The sequence below is a fragment of the Varroa jacobsoni genome, unplaced genomic scaffold (assembly GCF_002532875.2).
Source record: "Varroa jacobsoni isolate VJ856 unplaced genomic scaffold, vjacob_1.0 scaffold_1276, whole genome shotgun sequence".
Lineage (NCBI taxonomy): Eukaryota > Metazoa > Arthropoda > Arachnida > Mesostigmata > Varroidae > Varroa > Varroa jacobsoni.
The window spans coordinates 63,538-77,137 of record NW_019214178.1 but is presented as its reverse complement, the minus strand read 5'-3'; the positions used below and the strand labels follow the sequence as shown (position 1 = coordinate 77,137).

Below are 13,600 nucleotides of genomic sequence, written 5' to 3'. Positions count from 1 at the left end.
TCCGAATGAGATTTCCATATTACAAGTCAAAAGACCCTCAAATGCTTTCAGGCTTAAAGAGCTTAAAAATCTACCAAAATGACTCAACCCGTCATTTAGATGCACTTGGTTTGGTGGAACGGCTACTTCTTTGGAAAAAAATATCAGTTGTCAATTAAGTAATCCAGATACAGCAATTAGCTTTTTTGAGACATTTTAGCCATTTTAAGCAGTTTAGTTCAGGTAGACTTGTTTATATGTAGTGTAAAAAAGATCCAAAAAAATATCTGTTCATATATCGATATACTCTTAGATGCAACGCATAAGAAAAAAACACGAATTTAGCAGCCGAATTTATACATTATGTTGTATGTGCCAACCAGAGACCGGCGCCGTTTAGGCGTTCTACGGGATTATGTCACATTTATCTATATTCTATTAGTGCTCACTACTTATGTCTGTGTTGTGAAGCATGTCGTTGGGTGTGCATTTTGGTGCAAGCATTAAACTAGCTTCAGCAACTGCTGACCAGTGACAGCATACATGAAACTAATCTCTGGTGGAATTAAGTTAAATACTGATAGAATATAGCTGGAACTTTGACCCCTTTCTAGAACGGATTGTTCCCACTTCTGTTATCAATTTAAATTTAAGTGAGAATATATTTTGTAAGCTAATAAAAATATATGTGACGATAGGTGTGGGTGGTCATGTATCATGTGTCAATAAGGGCTCCACAATGTGGCACGCTTCGTGGTACGAATTTGTTGTTGTTGTGTGCGAATGCTAGTGTACAACAACAGCAGCAGAGAGTTAGTTCTAAGCGCGGGAGAGGCGGCACCGATCCGTTGCTAACAACTGTTTGAAGCATCAAATTGTAACCGTTGCATTAAACCCAGGGGACATTTCATAACTGTGACTCTAGGAATTTCAAAAACCAATTATAAAGAAAAGGTAACCAACATGTTGTACTCTTGAGACTTGCTCTAGTTCTTTGTCCTCCTAGTGCTCCGTTCGTTTTTTTTTGCTCTTTTTTCAGGTGTACTGTTGTATAAAAAAAAAACACACATTTGTGGGCCCTTAGATTATGTCTACTGTTACACACCAATTATGTTGATTACATAGAACAACTGTAAGCTCACACGAACGAAGCAGAGTAGACAAAAAAAAAAGGCTCGAAGGTGTCCGTTACTGGAGCGCAAGCCATAGCACCGACGAATGGCGGTCGATATTTTGGTTATGTCAAGTAAATTTATTCTGTTGTAATCATTTACAGAAATACAATTGTCGGATATATATTTACTCAAGATCCACGTTCTCAGGATAGGCAACTAAATTTAAACGGTTTTTTAAGTTTGTTAATTATTTTTATCAACCTAATGTAGGCAAATCTCAAAATTACCACCTTCCTTCTAGCGATGTCATCATTTTTAACTATTTATCAACTCTTTACTCGAAAAACCATATTGTGGGTGAGAGTAAAGGCTTTATTTTTGAACATAGTTTAATAAGGATCCATTATCGCAAAGGCTAGAAATTTTTTCGACGTGCCTATAACCGGCGCTATGTTATATACATATACATTTTTCGTACATTTAACTTATGCAATATAGTACTCTGTATAATTTAACGGGAATTATAATAGGCAAAAGTTCTCTGGTAGATTAGTAATTCTTGTCGAGTCAATTTAGGACAGTAGGAAAGGACGAGCATAAGCCAATAACTGAAAAATGCACTTTATTTTCGAAAACATAAATATGTTACATACCATCAGTGACTGCGCTGGCACATGCGAACATGTCTTATAAATGTCTTGATCTTTGACATTAACGAGTTTCTGCCATATCACACCCACAAGCCCTGAATAAAATGTTGTTATTGAAAAAGGACTTTTTGTGGATGTTCCATGTACACAAAGCATCTTCACAGGTTATTACCAAAGATTGACTTCTAGGTGCGATTCGTAAAACAGTGACGTCATGTTGGCGAGCTCTGTGGAAAACAAGCGCGCTCAATGCACTGGAAATGGCAATTGTGGTGAACTCCTTAAAGAACTTTGTTCTCAACTAAATGTTCCATTGCCTGAAGACGGCTTCTCCGCTGAGCTTATCGGCGTACTTTTTTCTTCGCTAACATCTATCCAGATTCCAAAAGATCTCTCTCCTTTGGAACTCATCCGTTATGTGTTGCGGATACTCAGTGAAGAGGTGGTACGCGCACCACTGGACCACCTTGATGCCAAGGAGTTGCTTCAGGGACAACCTGAAACAGTTCAGGTATACTTTTTGTTTCAGCTCTTGCACGTAAAAACCGCGGTGAGCATATATTGTACGCGAAACAGCCGATATTGCCTTAATTGTGTGCTCTTAACTGCTATATATATATATATATGAAAGCTGAATAAAAATTGGCATTCATGTAATGCGTGGGTACTCGAGTAGTAGTATTGTGATTTTAAGGCCTTCTGCTCTTTCTACTATGTAAGCAAGTCTTCGGATTCACTTTTTCGATGTAGCATCAAAGACTTAATCCTGATCCTGCTAGGAAGTCCAGCTAGAGTGAGTCTTACTGGGCTTATCTAGAATTTTTTCATCAGATCCATAAGGCAGCATGACAACCCTAAAATTTAAGCTATGCCCGCATGTCCACGGTTGGCTTAGGGATATATGTATTAGCCGCCCTAACCACATCATTCGAAAGCAATTTGTAAAGTGTTTAAAAATGGCCTTTTAGGATCTGTTGGAGATATTAGCAGCTTGCGTTCACCTTCGTGATAATGAGACTAGTACCATCGTATCTACTATGTCGAGCAATTCAATGGCTAGTAGTGGGAACAGAACCCCCGAAACATCAGGCGAAAGTTTAGTAGGATTGATTCACAGTTTTTCATCATCCTCTACTTCAACATCGTCATCAGCAGATTCTTCATTGAACCGAGGTGGAAAGCGCAAAAATGGTCTTCTTACTTCTTCGATCAGCTGTAGTAGCTGCGATTCGATTTCCTCCGGTAAACTTGTATTCAATTACGGTCCAACACTTTTATAAAAAGGGATTAAGCAATCAATGCATCATTTAATCACATGATTTTTGTTGACAATCATATGAAAAACATATTCTTTTTTACAGATGTGTCTTCCTTTGCCTCAAGTCTTTCGGAGCCAACGCAAGAAGTACAACTTCCGTGTCGGCTGTGTCAATATTTGGCTCGATTTTCATTTGAGCCGGAACTGATCGAACCCACCGCGCCTATTGGTGGCGCTCAGAGTGACTCGGCGCCAACTACGACTGTGCCTGACAATAAATCAGCAGCGGCTTCTACGAGACAATCACCGTCAAAGAAGATCGTTTCATTAACTGGTCCTAGTTGTCCCGCTGTGTCTGCTAAGAATTTACAAGTGTCAAATCCCATTGTGAAAGCTAAAACAAGCACGGCCCAAGTCAGTCGACCTTCAAAGATTCTTCGTTCAAACTATCAGAGCATTACAAAACATGGTGTAAAAGCAGCTACTGCTGATGGCCGACATGAGATGAGGCAAATAGCTCAGGCTGCCAAGCGCAAATTTGATGAAGAGAAAAAGGTGCTAACTACAACAGCTAAACCTTACAACAAGACCGTGAAAGTTTTTAAGAAAAACGTTATTATACCTAATAGGCAAACAACTCTACGACCCGTACCAATGGTTCCGCCTGATCCAGCCTACTCATTTAGTACTTTTAGCGCTCCAACAGGTTGCATTGACAATAACGATGTAGACAATGAAGAGTCTGCTGTCGCCGAATCTTCGGAAATTTCGCCTCACTTGGAACGAGTACTTCGCAAACAGTGCAGCCAGCATCTGCAATGGATGGTGTCGCATGGGACAAGTGAAGCGGGGCTCAAAAAGCTAGAAAGGGAATATGAGGATCTGTTGAAAAGGCACACCACTCGCGTCAAACAGATTCGTAAGGAGCTCTGTGAACAAGCTCGACTATCTGCTCTTAGTACGCAGAAAGGTACAAAGAAAAGGAAACGTTTTTTCTTTTTATTTTTGGATTATCTAAAGTACAGGCACTTTTATGATATATTTCAGTTAAATATGCCTCATGTTCTCATTTCTTGGTTTGCTTTTTGTCGTGTATTTCAGGAGTGGCTGCGAGCGTGCGGAATATACGAAAATTTGCACGTACTCAGGAACAGCAATTAGCACATGCTCAGTTAGAAATAGAACGTGTAGAACGCTCAAAGGAGGCTCGCCGAAGGTTGGCAGAAGAACGTCTATTACGCGAGACCTTCACTGAAGCAATGCGGTTGCAAAAAAGCCAATTGCTCGATTTGAACCGAGAGTTAGCAGAACAACGGGGACGAGAAAGGGACAGACATGAAATTTATATGCAGGTTAATTTTTCATTATACACACAAGCTCATATTGCTGAGACATACATATCGATCTAATGTTATGCGAAGTTAAACAACGAAATTGGGAAAATGGCAACGTACAGAAACAAGCTTTATGTAATTACTATTTTAACATGTGTTCATCTAAACATGATTTTCACAGGGAATGGAGCACTTCTATAGAACCCAGTTGAATATGTTACAAGATGCTTTAGAACGAGAAGCGCGTAATGGCCGTATGCGTACTGGGGCTCAAATAGCGTTGCTGAGAGATATCCGAAAAGAACTGCAGTTGAAACTTGATGAAGAAATGAAGAACCTCAGGGAGATCGCTAGTATGGATTTTGATCAACCCTTCAGTAGCTAGTCCTGTGTAATATGATTTTCGTATATAGTCGAAACGCCAAGATGCTAATGGAAACAGCCGTTTTTGCTAATTTTTGGTCCATCAATCATTACGTAATAAATTCTATCCTAATACATACACGTGCCTCGACCCTAATACGTACACATACCTTGAAATGGTAAAAGGCATTAAATGATGTGTTTACTCATAGTTCGGCTTGTAGATAGTCATTTTCGACAAGCTAATCGAGGGCGTGACATTTGTATTTAAACTAAAAACGTATGCATATACATGTAAAATGTTAGATTTCAATTGTTGCTGTTTTTATATAAATATACGATCGTATAGATACCCGATATGATATCAGACCTCGGTAGTTCTTAAATGTACATTTGCATCCAGGTCAGAAAGATAAAATGCTAAACCCTTTAACAGTACTTTCTTTTAGCTAGGTTCGTTGATAATAGTCGTATCTGATTTTTAAGGGACACTACGCGTAGTTGATCTTCGTGAAAAGTAAGCAAGCGCATATTGTTCAATAGTCCAACGCACGTTAACTTAGCATGAGACGAAATAAAGGTCTTGACGCACGAATCAGTGCCTATGAGTTATTGTTAATAGTAATGATAATAGTAATAATTATTAGTTCCGTAATTTTCCAAATGCCACTTGCGAGCTATCCGCTCAATTCATTTCCACATACTGGCATGGATGCTCGTGCTTACAGAAAAATAAAGGGTTCAATTGATCTTATTTATAATGGGTACAAAATCTGTGTGCCTAACTACACTTGCGACCTCTCTATAATATAACGCCACTTTTCTGTAGAAATAGAGAGTTATCCAAGTCGATTTTAGGACTATCTGCTCGCATCATTGCTTTGGTTTGGCGTACCAATACTGTGAGTCTTGATAATCCAATACTGCAGTAAATACGCGTAATACAACACAAATATACATCTATCATTAATTAGGAAATGCATCATTACTGTATTTTTGCGTCGGCAGCGCAAGAACATCTGTGAAAATTTGCACTTGCGCTAAGTTGTATGTCTTTATATCTATATATGGCTTCTTTTTGCGCAAAATAAGATAGAACGTCGACGTACGACAGCTAATGATCAGTCTTCTGCAATCGCTAATGTGCAGCAAGCTCCTTCATCAAAGTGATTTTTGGTTTCAGTTGTTGTCTTGAGTAACAATGCATTGACGCAGAATAACAACAATAACGGCAGCCGCAACAGCGAGTCGTTGCGCTGCCGTTATTACAGTTACGTGGGCATCAAGTATTGGCATTGCTCCCGCACTATTCACTTCGTTGACGGGTTCTGCTACCTCACAGGCGCTGTTTCGCTGTAGGAGCGGTATAACGGTATTTCATGAACATGTTGATATTCTCTTTACGCGTTGCAAGCTTCGCACACTTTTGCTGGATTCGCTCTTGCCCTTATGCCCTACTCTTTCTCTGCGTGTGTGGTTTTGCTGTTTGGAAGCGCCCGGCTCCTGGGCACCGGTTCCCGCGACAGTTCGGACCTTCTCAGCGTCGATGAGCGGCGCGCACTAGAGTGGCCCTGTAGACCGCCTGTGTTTGCGTGTTTGTGGCGTGTTTCGCGTCGTTTACGTGTTTAATTTTTGTAGTTTTACGTACATATATGTGCTGGTATGCTAGTCTTATTCTGTATGTACGTACGTGATTTATTCGGCGTTGTGTCATACCGTCGTTATCGTATGGCTATGTTGTATTCACTGACTATTGCTTGTGTATCTATACATCTCTATCTATTCAACTAGTTAACTCTTTTTGCATATAAGTGTTTCCCAGTAGAGTATTTTTACATAGCAATTATTTCGTTGGCAAATGTTTTACCTGGATTTATCGCTAAGTGCGTAAGTTGTTTCAAAGTGTCGCACTTCTTGATACTCAACAACAATAATAGCAGCTGTGTGCGGCTATTGCATTGACTGATCGAAAGACGTACTGTTAAACGTGGGGAAAACTAAGCCACGTAATACGAAATATACAATAATTCATGTAGTGTCTCGTTCCGAGCTGCGTCCTTGTCTGTTATTGGTTTGTCTATTCGTTCTGTCCTCTGGTCTCGGGCCACCAAACATTATAGTGCCATCTATGCCAAAACGGATGTACTCGAGCGCTCACCGAGTGCGATATAAGCAGTAAGGATAAAAAGTGGCGAAATCATCATACATGCTACAACTGTATGTTATAAGGACTACGAAGTGGTCCAATTCACTCAGTCTGATTTGATACTGTCGCAACGTTTTCTCTAAATACAATTTCAAACGTTGTTCGGATTAAACATGTGGTGTGCAATGTGGTCATCTTTGTGTGTGGAGGCTTAAGTGACTATTAATGCCATTGAATTTCTATAGGATAATTACGAACGCTATCTTGTGACTCTCACCGAAACGACCATGCTTCAGATGGATGGTGAGTACAGTGATGAAGGCTGGTTTAGCTTCCTGAAGGAATTTACAGCTTTCCCCAAGATACAACCCACACTAATAATTACTCAGCTCGTACTCACTTTTTCTGTTACTGCTACGACCTGTCACGACAATACGAAAATCCGAATGATAGCATTTCGTTTGATATGTTAAGTGATTTCTGAAAGCTCGCAAAAAATAATATTCAATGCAGAAAATACGACTAATTCATTATAACTGTGTGCTGCTGAAGGTGTAATTGGGTTCGTTTTTTTCTGCGAGATCGAGAGGCAAAAACACAGGTTCTCACAGGATAGTCAGAGGGAGCTTAAGCTGCCCCCGTACCGTGCGTATGCTACGAAACGTTACAACGTAGCCAATATGAATAGTTCCTTATTTACATAAATTAAAGCGATATCGCCTATAAACATTTTCGTTATCATTGTGCCGCCTATATCCGCGCTAAAATTATTCCCCGTACCACAAAATAATTCCCATAGACGAATCAATTCAGCTCATCAAAAAGATTCAAAAGTCAGACATTTATAATAAAAATTTCGATTCTGCAATGCAAGACCTTATGTATGATATTTAAATATTTCTTTCTGAAAATAGTAGGATCCGATTCTCGTACCTTATCAGCCCTGTTTTTTCTAAAAAGTGTTTTAAAGTAATGTATATAACTATAATCGAATCTCCGAGCATTTCAAGATCAGACAGTCAAGTAGCGCATGGCGCAAATGAGTACCCCTATCTCTCTCTCATCTCTCCTATTATGTTTGTAGCTAGACAATCCTGGTCATCCATCGTTTTTGTTTGAAAAGGTGAGTGATCATATTATTTGCATAACGCAAGTCGTATGTACGCTCCTACAGTAAAAAATCAATACTTATAAATAGATAGGCTGATATATTCCTAAAAGCGTCCTAAAAGCAGATAAGTTTAGTGTATGCAGGTGGATGCAACTTAATTTGACGGTCCTTGATTCTTTAACTTGTCGGTAAGAAAGCTCTCGTATCCATCTTTTCATCATCATCGAAGTGATCGTCGTGTCTACGATGGGTTCAATGCACCCTTACCGGCTACCAACTGCCAATGCTGACGGCGACGGACAACGCGTGAACGAGCAGCCCCGCTGCAGCTACCGTAGAAGTACTTGTAGTAGCCGTAACAACAAGAACGGGCCATCGAATAACCGAGACGAAGACGAGGAAGAAAGCGGAGGAGAGGAAAAGCAGGGAATAGTGAATCGGGGGAAAGGCACAGAGCAGTGGCGGCGGCGCTGACGATGATGCCGAATCAGTGCTGCTCTACAACAATCACTAGAACTTTCGCCTTCTTTTCGCGCGGTCGACGTTTTCGTCTTGTTCTCCCCTTGTACGTCTCCCACCTGCCTGTGGGTTTGTCCCTGGTGGTTCAATCATCGCCATTACAATTACAGTCAGCGTCACCAAAACGAGTAACAGCAAAAGCAGTTGTTGGATCGTGATTATTTTTGCTGCAGCTTTCGGCCGGTCATTGCGGCGTCAGTCAGTTGATGCAATGGTTGAAGGGGGCAAAAGGACCAGCTGATGATGCTCAGTTGGCTTTGCCGAAGAAGCCCAGTCTTCTATAAATCATCTACTTCAATTCTTTTTCTACTTTTTCAGTAGCAACGGCGCCTTTCATAGTTGTTATTAATTTTTTTTACTTAGGCGCCTGTCTTCGTTGTTACCCGATGTTGATATCGATGACGATTATGCTGAGGGAGCAATATTATTGGCGCGAACTGCGGTTTGTGCAGCATTTGCATCTGTTGGGAAAAGCCAAAAAGAACATCTAGCAGTGCCCTTGCCGTTAGACGGACTGTTATGAACGGAAAGGAGCAGTATTCTTTGAAGGTTCCTCAGGGGCTGGCGGAAGTTCTGATAAATGAACAAAACAATCATAATGACAGCAGCAGCCACAGCAAACATAAGGACGGTTGCAATAGTGGGAAATAGTTAACTTCCACGACGCCAGATTTGACCGATATCCGGCCTCAGCAGACAGGGGTTTCTCTTTACAAAAACCAATTAATAGGTACTCAGAAAGAACAGGCCATCTGGAAAGTACTAGATAATATAATTATTATAGGTGGCTACATAATATATCTTAAGCAGGACCGAAACAATGAACTGCGTTTTACAATGCCAATACAAAGCAAAGTACTCTAGTGTAAAGTTGTTGCGTTAGATGTGTGAAACGGCACACAGCCGTGAAACAAATAGGGCATATTATGCCTGGATTACGTTTTCAGTAAATCCGGTTGATGATTTTATTTTAAACTCACGCTTCTATGGACTTCTCATGCGTTCCCTCAGAGACGTTTGTATACTTGCATTTGTCAGGTAACGGTGTACTGCATTACTACGTTTTTTTTCCTTATGTTGCTTTGTAGCCTGCTGTATCTCTATATTGGTTTTAATGAAACGACTATTACAACATGACAATCCATAAGCGCGCCATTACAAACGTTTTTGAAAACGCTTTTCTAATAATCTTGATTAATTTTAATAACTTTCTTGGCACTAGAGCAAACCAAAATCTCAGCAAACTCTAATAATATAAAAGCCAAATAAGCTGCGGCTATCTGTTTCACTGACGGGAGAGTCCAATTAGATTTTTTGACCAATATCTGTTAGAATTTTTTTGCCCGACGTCAACTTCATGTTTCTTTCAGGGCTAAAATCACCAGTATCCTCCCAAGTTTCCCTCGCGGTAGAAACAATGCAAGCAGTCAAACTAATTGAATTTTATTTAATATTTGCTAGTAGCAGTTACAAACTTCATAAATACGGGTCAACAACACAATTTCAATATTGTAGTGAGTATATAGAAGCATTTAAATCATATGGATTATGTGAGTCACTTTATAAAAATCATAGAACTAATTAAATTAGACGCAATACTGTGGTGCCTTCTCCTTTGCCAGTGCAGTGAGAAACCCGCAAATGGCTGCAAGAAAAGCACTCGCTACTGAGGGCTATTAGCTGAACATATCGCCTACGCGCAGTCAGTTGGCCGGTCAAACACCGACGCAAGTTCAACGAACGTTCCACAAAGTCAATCGTCTGCCCTCTCTTCTCCTCGCCTACCCTTGCTTCAATTCGACTGTCTGTTGATTCGTCTGGCGCCGGCCGATGCCCCCTTCTGCCTTTGTTTACGTATTGCTTTTGCCACTTGTGCTCATGTTTGCGCCAGCCAGCCAGCCAGCCCCGTTAAAGAACGGCGTTAATGTTGAGCGGCGCAACGAACGCAGAAAGTGAGCATTGGCCTAACAGCACAGGAGTCACACGCACTTATAAAGAAGCTTTGGCAATGAAGCATTGAACCAGATGCCATAGAGTCCGATATAAAAGCTACTGAAGGCTCGTAGGTATGACGACGGCTTCGTTGCAGTCGTCACTATGACGGCTATTCAGTGACCGTCCCCACCGTCTGTTCATTGCTGGGGGCATTGCTCCCAATATTACTCGTCTAAAGGGACCACTGTTTGCTGCCCGTGCAATTGCGGGGGCAATAATGGCCCAGCTAGATACAACGTAGGACCAGCACACCATCACTGGCTTCACTGTCGCATTCGGAGGGGAAAAGCTGGACAATGAACAACAATACAACGACAAAAAATGAAGGAGAAAAATTGTTCCTATTTCTAGCCTCCTTTTAGTATTATCATCATCGTCATTATTATTATTGTTTCTATCATGGTAAATTTTATCAATTATTGAAAGATTCGTGGCGACTATAATACATATCGTGGTCCTATAATGATTATTATTATACATGCATATGTTTATAGTGTAATAATTTGTGGCTGCCATGTTTATTTTTACCGGATTAAACTTATTTTTTTTAATGTTATAGTGAAAGAAGTGGAATATACAAACCGGATCATACTGGTCATGGTGATCATAAAAATAAAATCGGATACTTCAGGTTTATTGTGGTATAGTAAATTGACCGTAGGACACATTGGATTAAGATTGATTTCTCAAGAAAGTGTCCCTTCTAAAAAGCCTGCTGACCAGGGTTGCTATAATGTAATACAACATTGGAATTGATATATCATTGAGTATGGCTTCAGGCGTTTTCGTCTATTGTCTTTTGATTCAAACCCGAAAGAACTGGTGGATTGGGTCTGTTGTGTTATTATCGAGCAAAAGGTTAGGATTACTACTTCACTAAGTTATTCCACTATTACTGAATAAAGATATAAGACTACCTGCTTATAAATAATATTCCTATTATTCAAAATGTCCAGCGAAATGTTATGTGTTATTATTATCAAAATAAGTTGTTTCGGCTTTTACGTGAAAGCACCAAATTGTGAAGCATCGACAACTGTCTTTATCTCTAGGTCCCTTTTCAAACAACGGATAAATAACAAGTGTTTATGCCACTGTTATAGTTACCGAGAACATCTTCTGTCCTACGAAGAATTAGCCCTCTACCCCTATGGACAGAGCCTGTTAATGACAGGGGCAATCAGCAAGACATTTTATGTTGATCTATACGACTAAAGAAGCCGGGAAGTGGTTGCGATAGTTATGTAACTCACTGAGTAGGTTCTGAGTAAGTACAAGTGGACTTGGTTTAAATATATAACGCCTTTTTGTTCTCAAACGAATGCAGTAGCCTTTTATCTTCAATGGAACTAATGTATATATATTTGCTGTTTCACTGGTTCATAGTTCGAGCCAACAAATATCTCTAGAATCCACCGAAATGAGGAAAATGCTATTTACTTTATCATTGCAAGAGTTGATATCTAAAAATCGGTTCTGACAATAAAACCTGCACTAGTCCTAACAAACAGTTGTTAGGAAATATTTTCATCAATGCTGTTTCTGCATTTTATATAGTAAAAACTTATGTTGGAAATTGAAGACGAAGTATCAATTACATACATGAATCATTTGATAAAAATGAATACATGTCTATAGTTCTTGTGTTTATATTACCAAACGTCAGTCCATCTAGTTATCGTCTTTGGTTTCGAAAAACGCAGGTCATTTGCCGCAATAAACATAACTGGACCTCGGTATAGAGTATATGCAATGTTGACACGAGGTCCATGTTTGTTGTAAGGAGAAAGTTAAAATGATATCATAGAACCAAGTTATAGATCAACAGAAATGGTTATATTTAAGAATCGTCATTATAGAGGTCTTAAAACTACCGTACAAAGATATAGTAGTAATGGAATAATAGTTCTCAGTGTTTTCATCAAGCTTGAGGACGTGTCAATTTCTGTTCTCGAATAAACATCGCTAGGTCTATTACGCCAATCTAGGAAGTAAATACAAAATGGCCAAAATAACCATTGCTGAGTGGGTTTAAACATACTGCGCAGCGTCTTGAGCAGTCAACACTCTAGCATTCATTATTGTATGCCTGCAAACACTAGCAAAGTGATCCTTTTAAGCGACAACAATGTATAGCCTACAATAAAATGCCAGAAAGATGAGCCTTGATTTACATTTATTCTCTTTCCAAATAGCATTTAGTCTCACTGAGTTCGTCAAATCATCTTTTCTAGAAAGACAACTGTTGTATTGGCGCAGTGAATAGTGAAGTAACGGTAACACCCACCGATGATAAATAAGTCCGTAAAGAGAATGTTCATTGTAAACATTTCTGGAACCGCGAAAAAAAAAAATTAGATTATCAAATAGAAAAGCGAGATACAAAAATATTCTAAGAAAAACATTGCAATTACGCTCGTTACGCAGATATTTTTGTTGGTACAGAAGCGATGCTCAAAAGGTGTATTATTCAGCTTAGTAGTATGCAAACGTAGCTGAGAAAAGTATTTGAAAGAACACTTCGAAAAATAACAACCTTTAAAATGATTATTGATTGTATAATCTTTAACTTATAGAGTTATAGACTTATATGTGCCAGTAGTATATATATATATATATCGTGTGAGTAAATAAAAACAACAGTAAAAACACTTGAACATTTTTCAATAAACCATAAATTCTGTAGACATCCTTACGATGTGATCATATAACTTCCTTTCGAAAACAGATTTAAATTGCATTACATTGTCGCAGCTAGAACATTATAACTACAAACCAAGATAATGACTTCTGGAATCTTCTTTTATGGAACCCTTTAATGCGAGGTAATTTTTGTGACACTATATATTTTCACTGAATTCACCAAAGCCGTCGGTTTTGCTATACCTGGGATATGTGTATACAAGGTATTTGTTTTAACCGACATTATCTCAAACCCTGTCCGAACTTTAAATAGAGCTATAGTATCTTTAAAAGAAATATTGTTTTATTTTTCTTGCGAATGATGTCTTAGGCTCTGTATCCGTTTTATCGAAAAACAAGTATGATCATCTACATATAACGAAACGACACTCAAAGGTTTTAACAGGACGTGGTTTCGAAGGCTACACGTAAAGTGAAGTGCGGCAAC

General features: G+C 39.3%; 2 protein-coding genes across 7 annotated transcripts in view; both read left to right on the top strand.

The window, feature by feature from the left end:
- The first annotated feature begins 468 nt into the window (after positions 1–468).
- LOC111268324 (uncharacterized) lies at positions 469–5,299 on the top strand. 4 transcript variants are annotated; one of them, XM_022847231.2, is made up of 6 exons: positions 469–933; positions 1,952–2,255; positions 2,713–2,986; positions 3,106–3,972; positions 4,104–4,354; positions 4,518–5,299. In XM_022847231.2, exons 2-6 carry the CDS (start codon positions 1,959–1,961, stop codon positions 4,719–4,721), a joined length of 1,893 nt encoding a protein of 630 aa, XP_022702966.1. In that variant the 5' UTR covers positions 469–933; positions 1,952–1,958; the 3' UTR covers positions 4,722–5,299. The 4 variants fall into 4 exon arrangements, with proteins under 4 accessions (XP_022702966.1, XP_022702964.1, XP_022702965.1 ...); XM_022847229.2 differs by having other exon boundaries at positions 1,934–2,255; XM_022847230.2 differs by having other exon boundaries at positions 1,922–2,255.
- Positions 5,300–6,212: 913 nt separating this feature from the next.
- The window catches only part of LOC111268322 (uncharacterized), a 65,228-nt gene continuing 57,840 nt past the window's right edge, over positions 6,213–13,600 (top strand). The window contains exons 1-2 of one of the 3 annotated variants that reach the window (XM_022847227.2): positions 6,213–6,874; positions 7,091–7,148. In XM_022847227.2, the coding sequence (XP_022702962.1) occupies positions 7,133–7,148 (16 nt within the window). In that variant the 5' untranslated portion in view covers positions 6,213–6,874; positions 7,091–7,132. Of the gene's footprint in view, positions 7,149–13,600 lie in introns of all 3 variants that reach the window. The other 2 variants (XM_086971662.1, XM_022847228.2) reach the window with 2 other exon arrangements.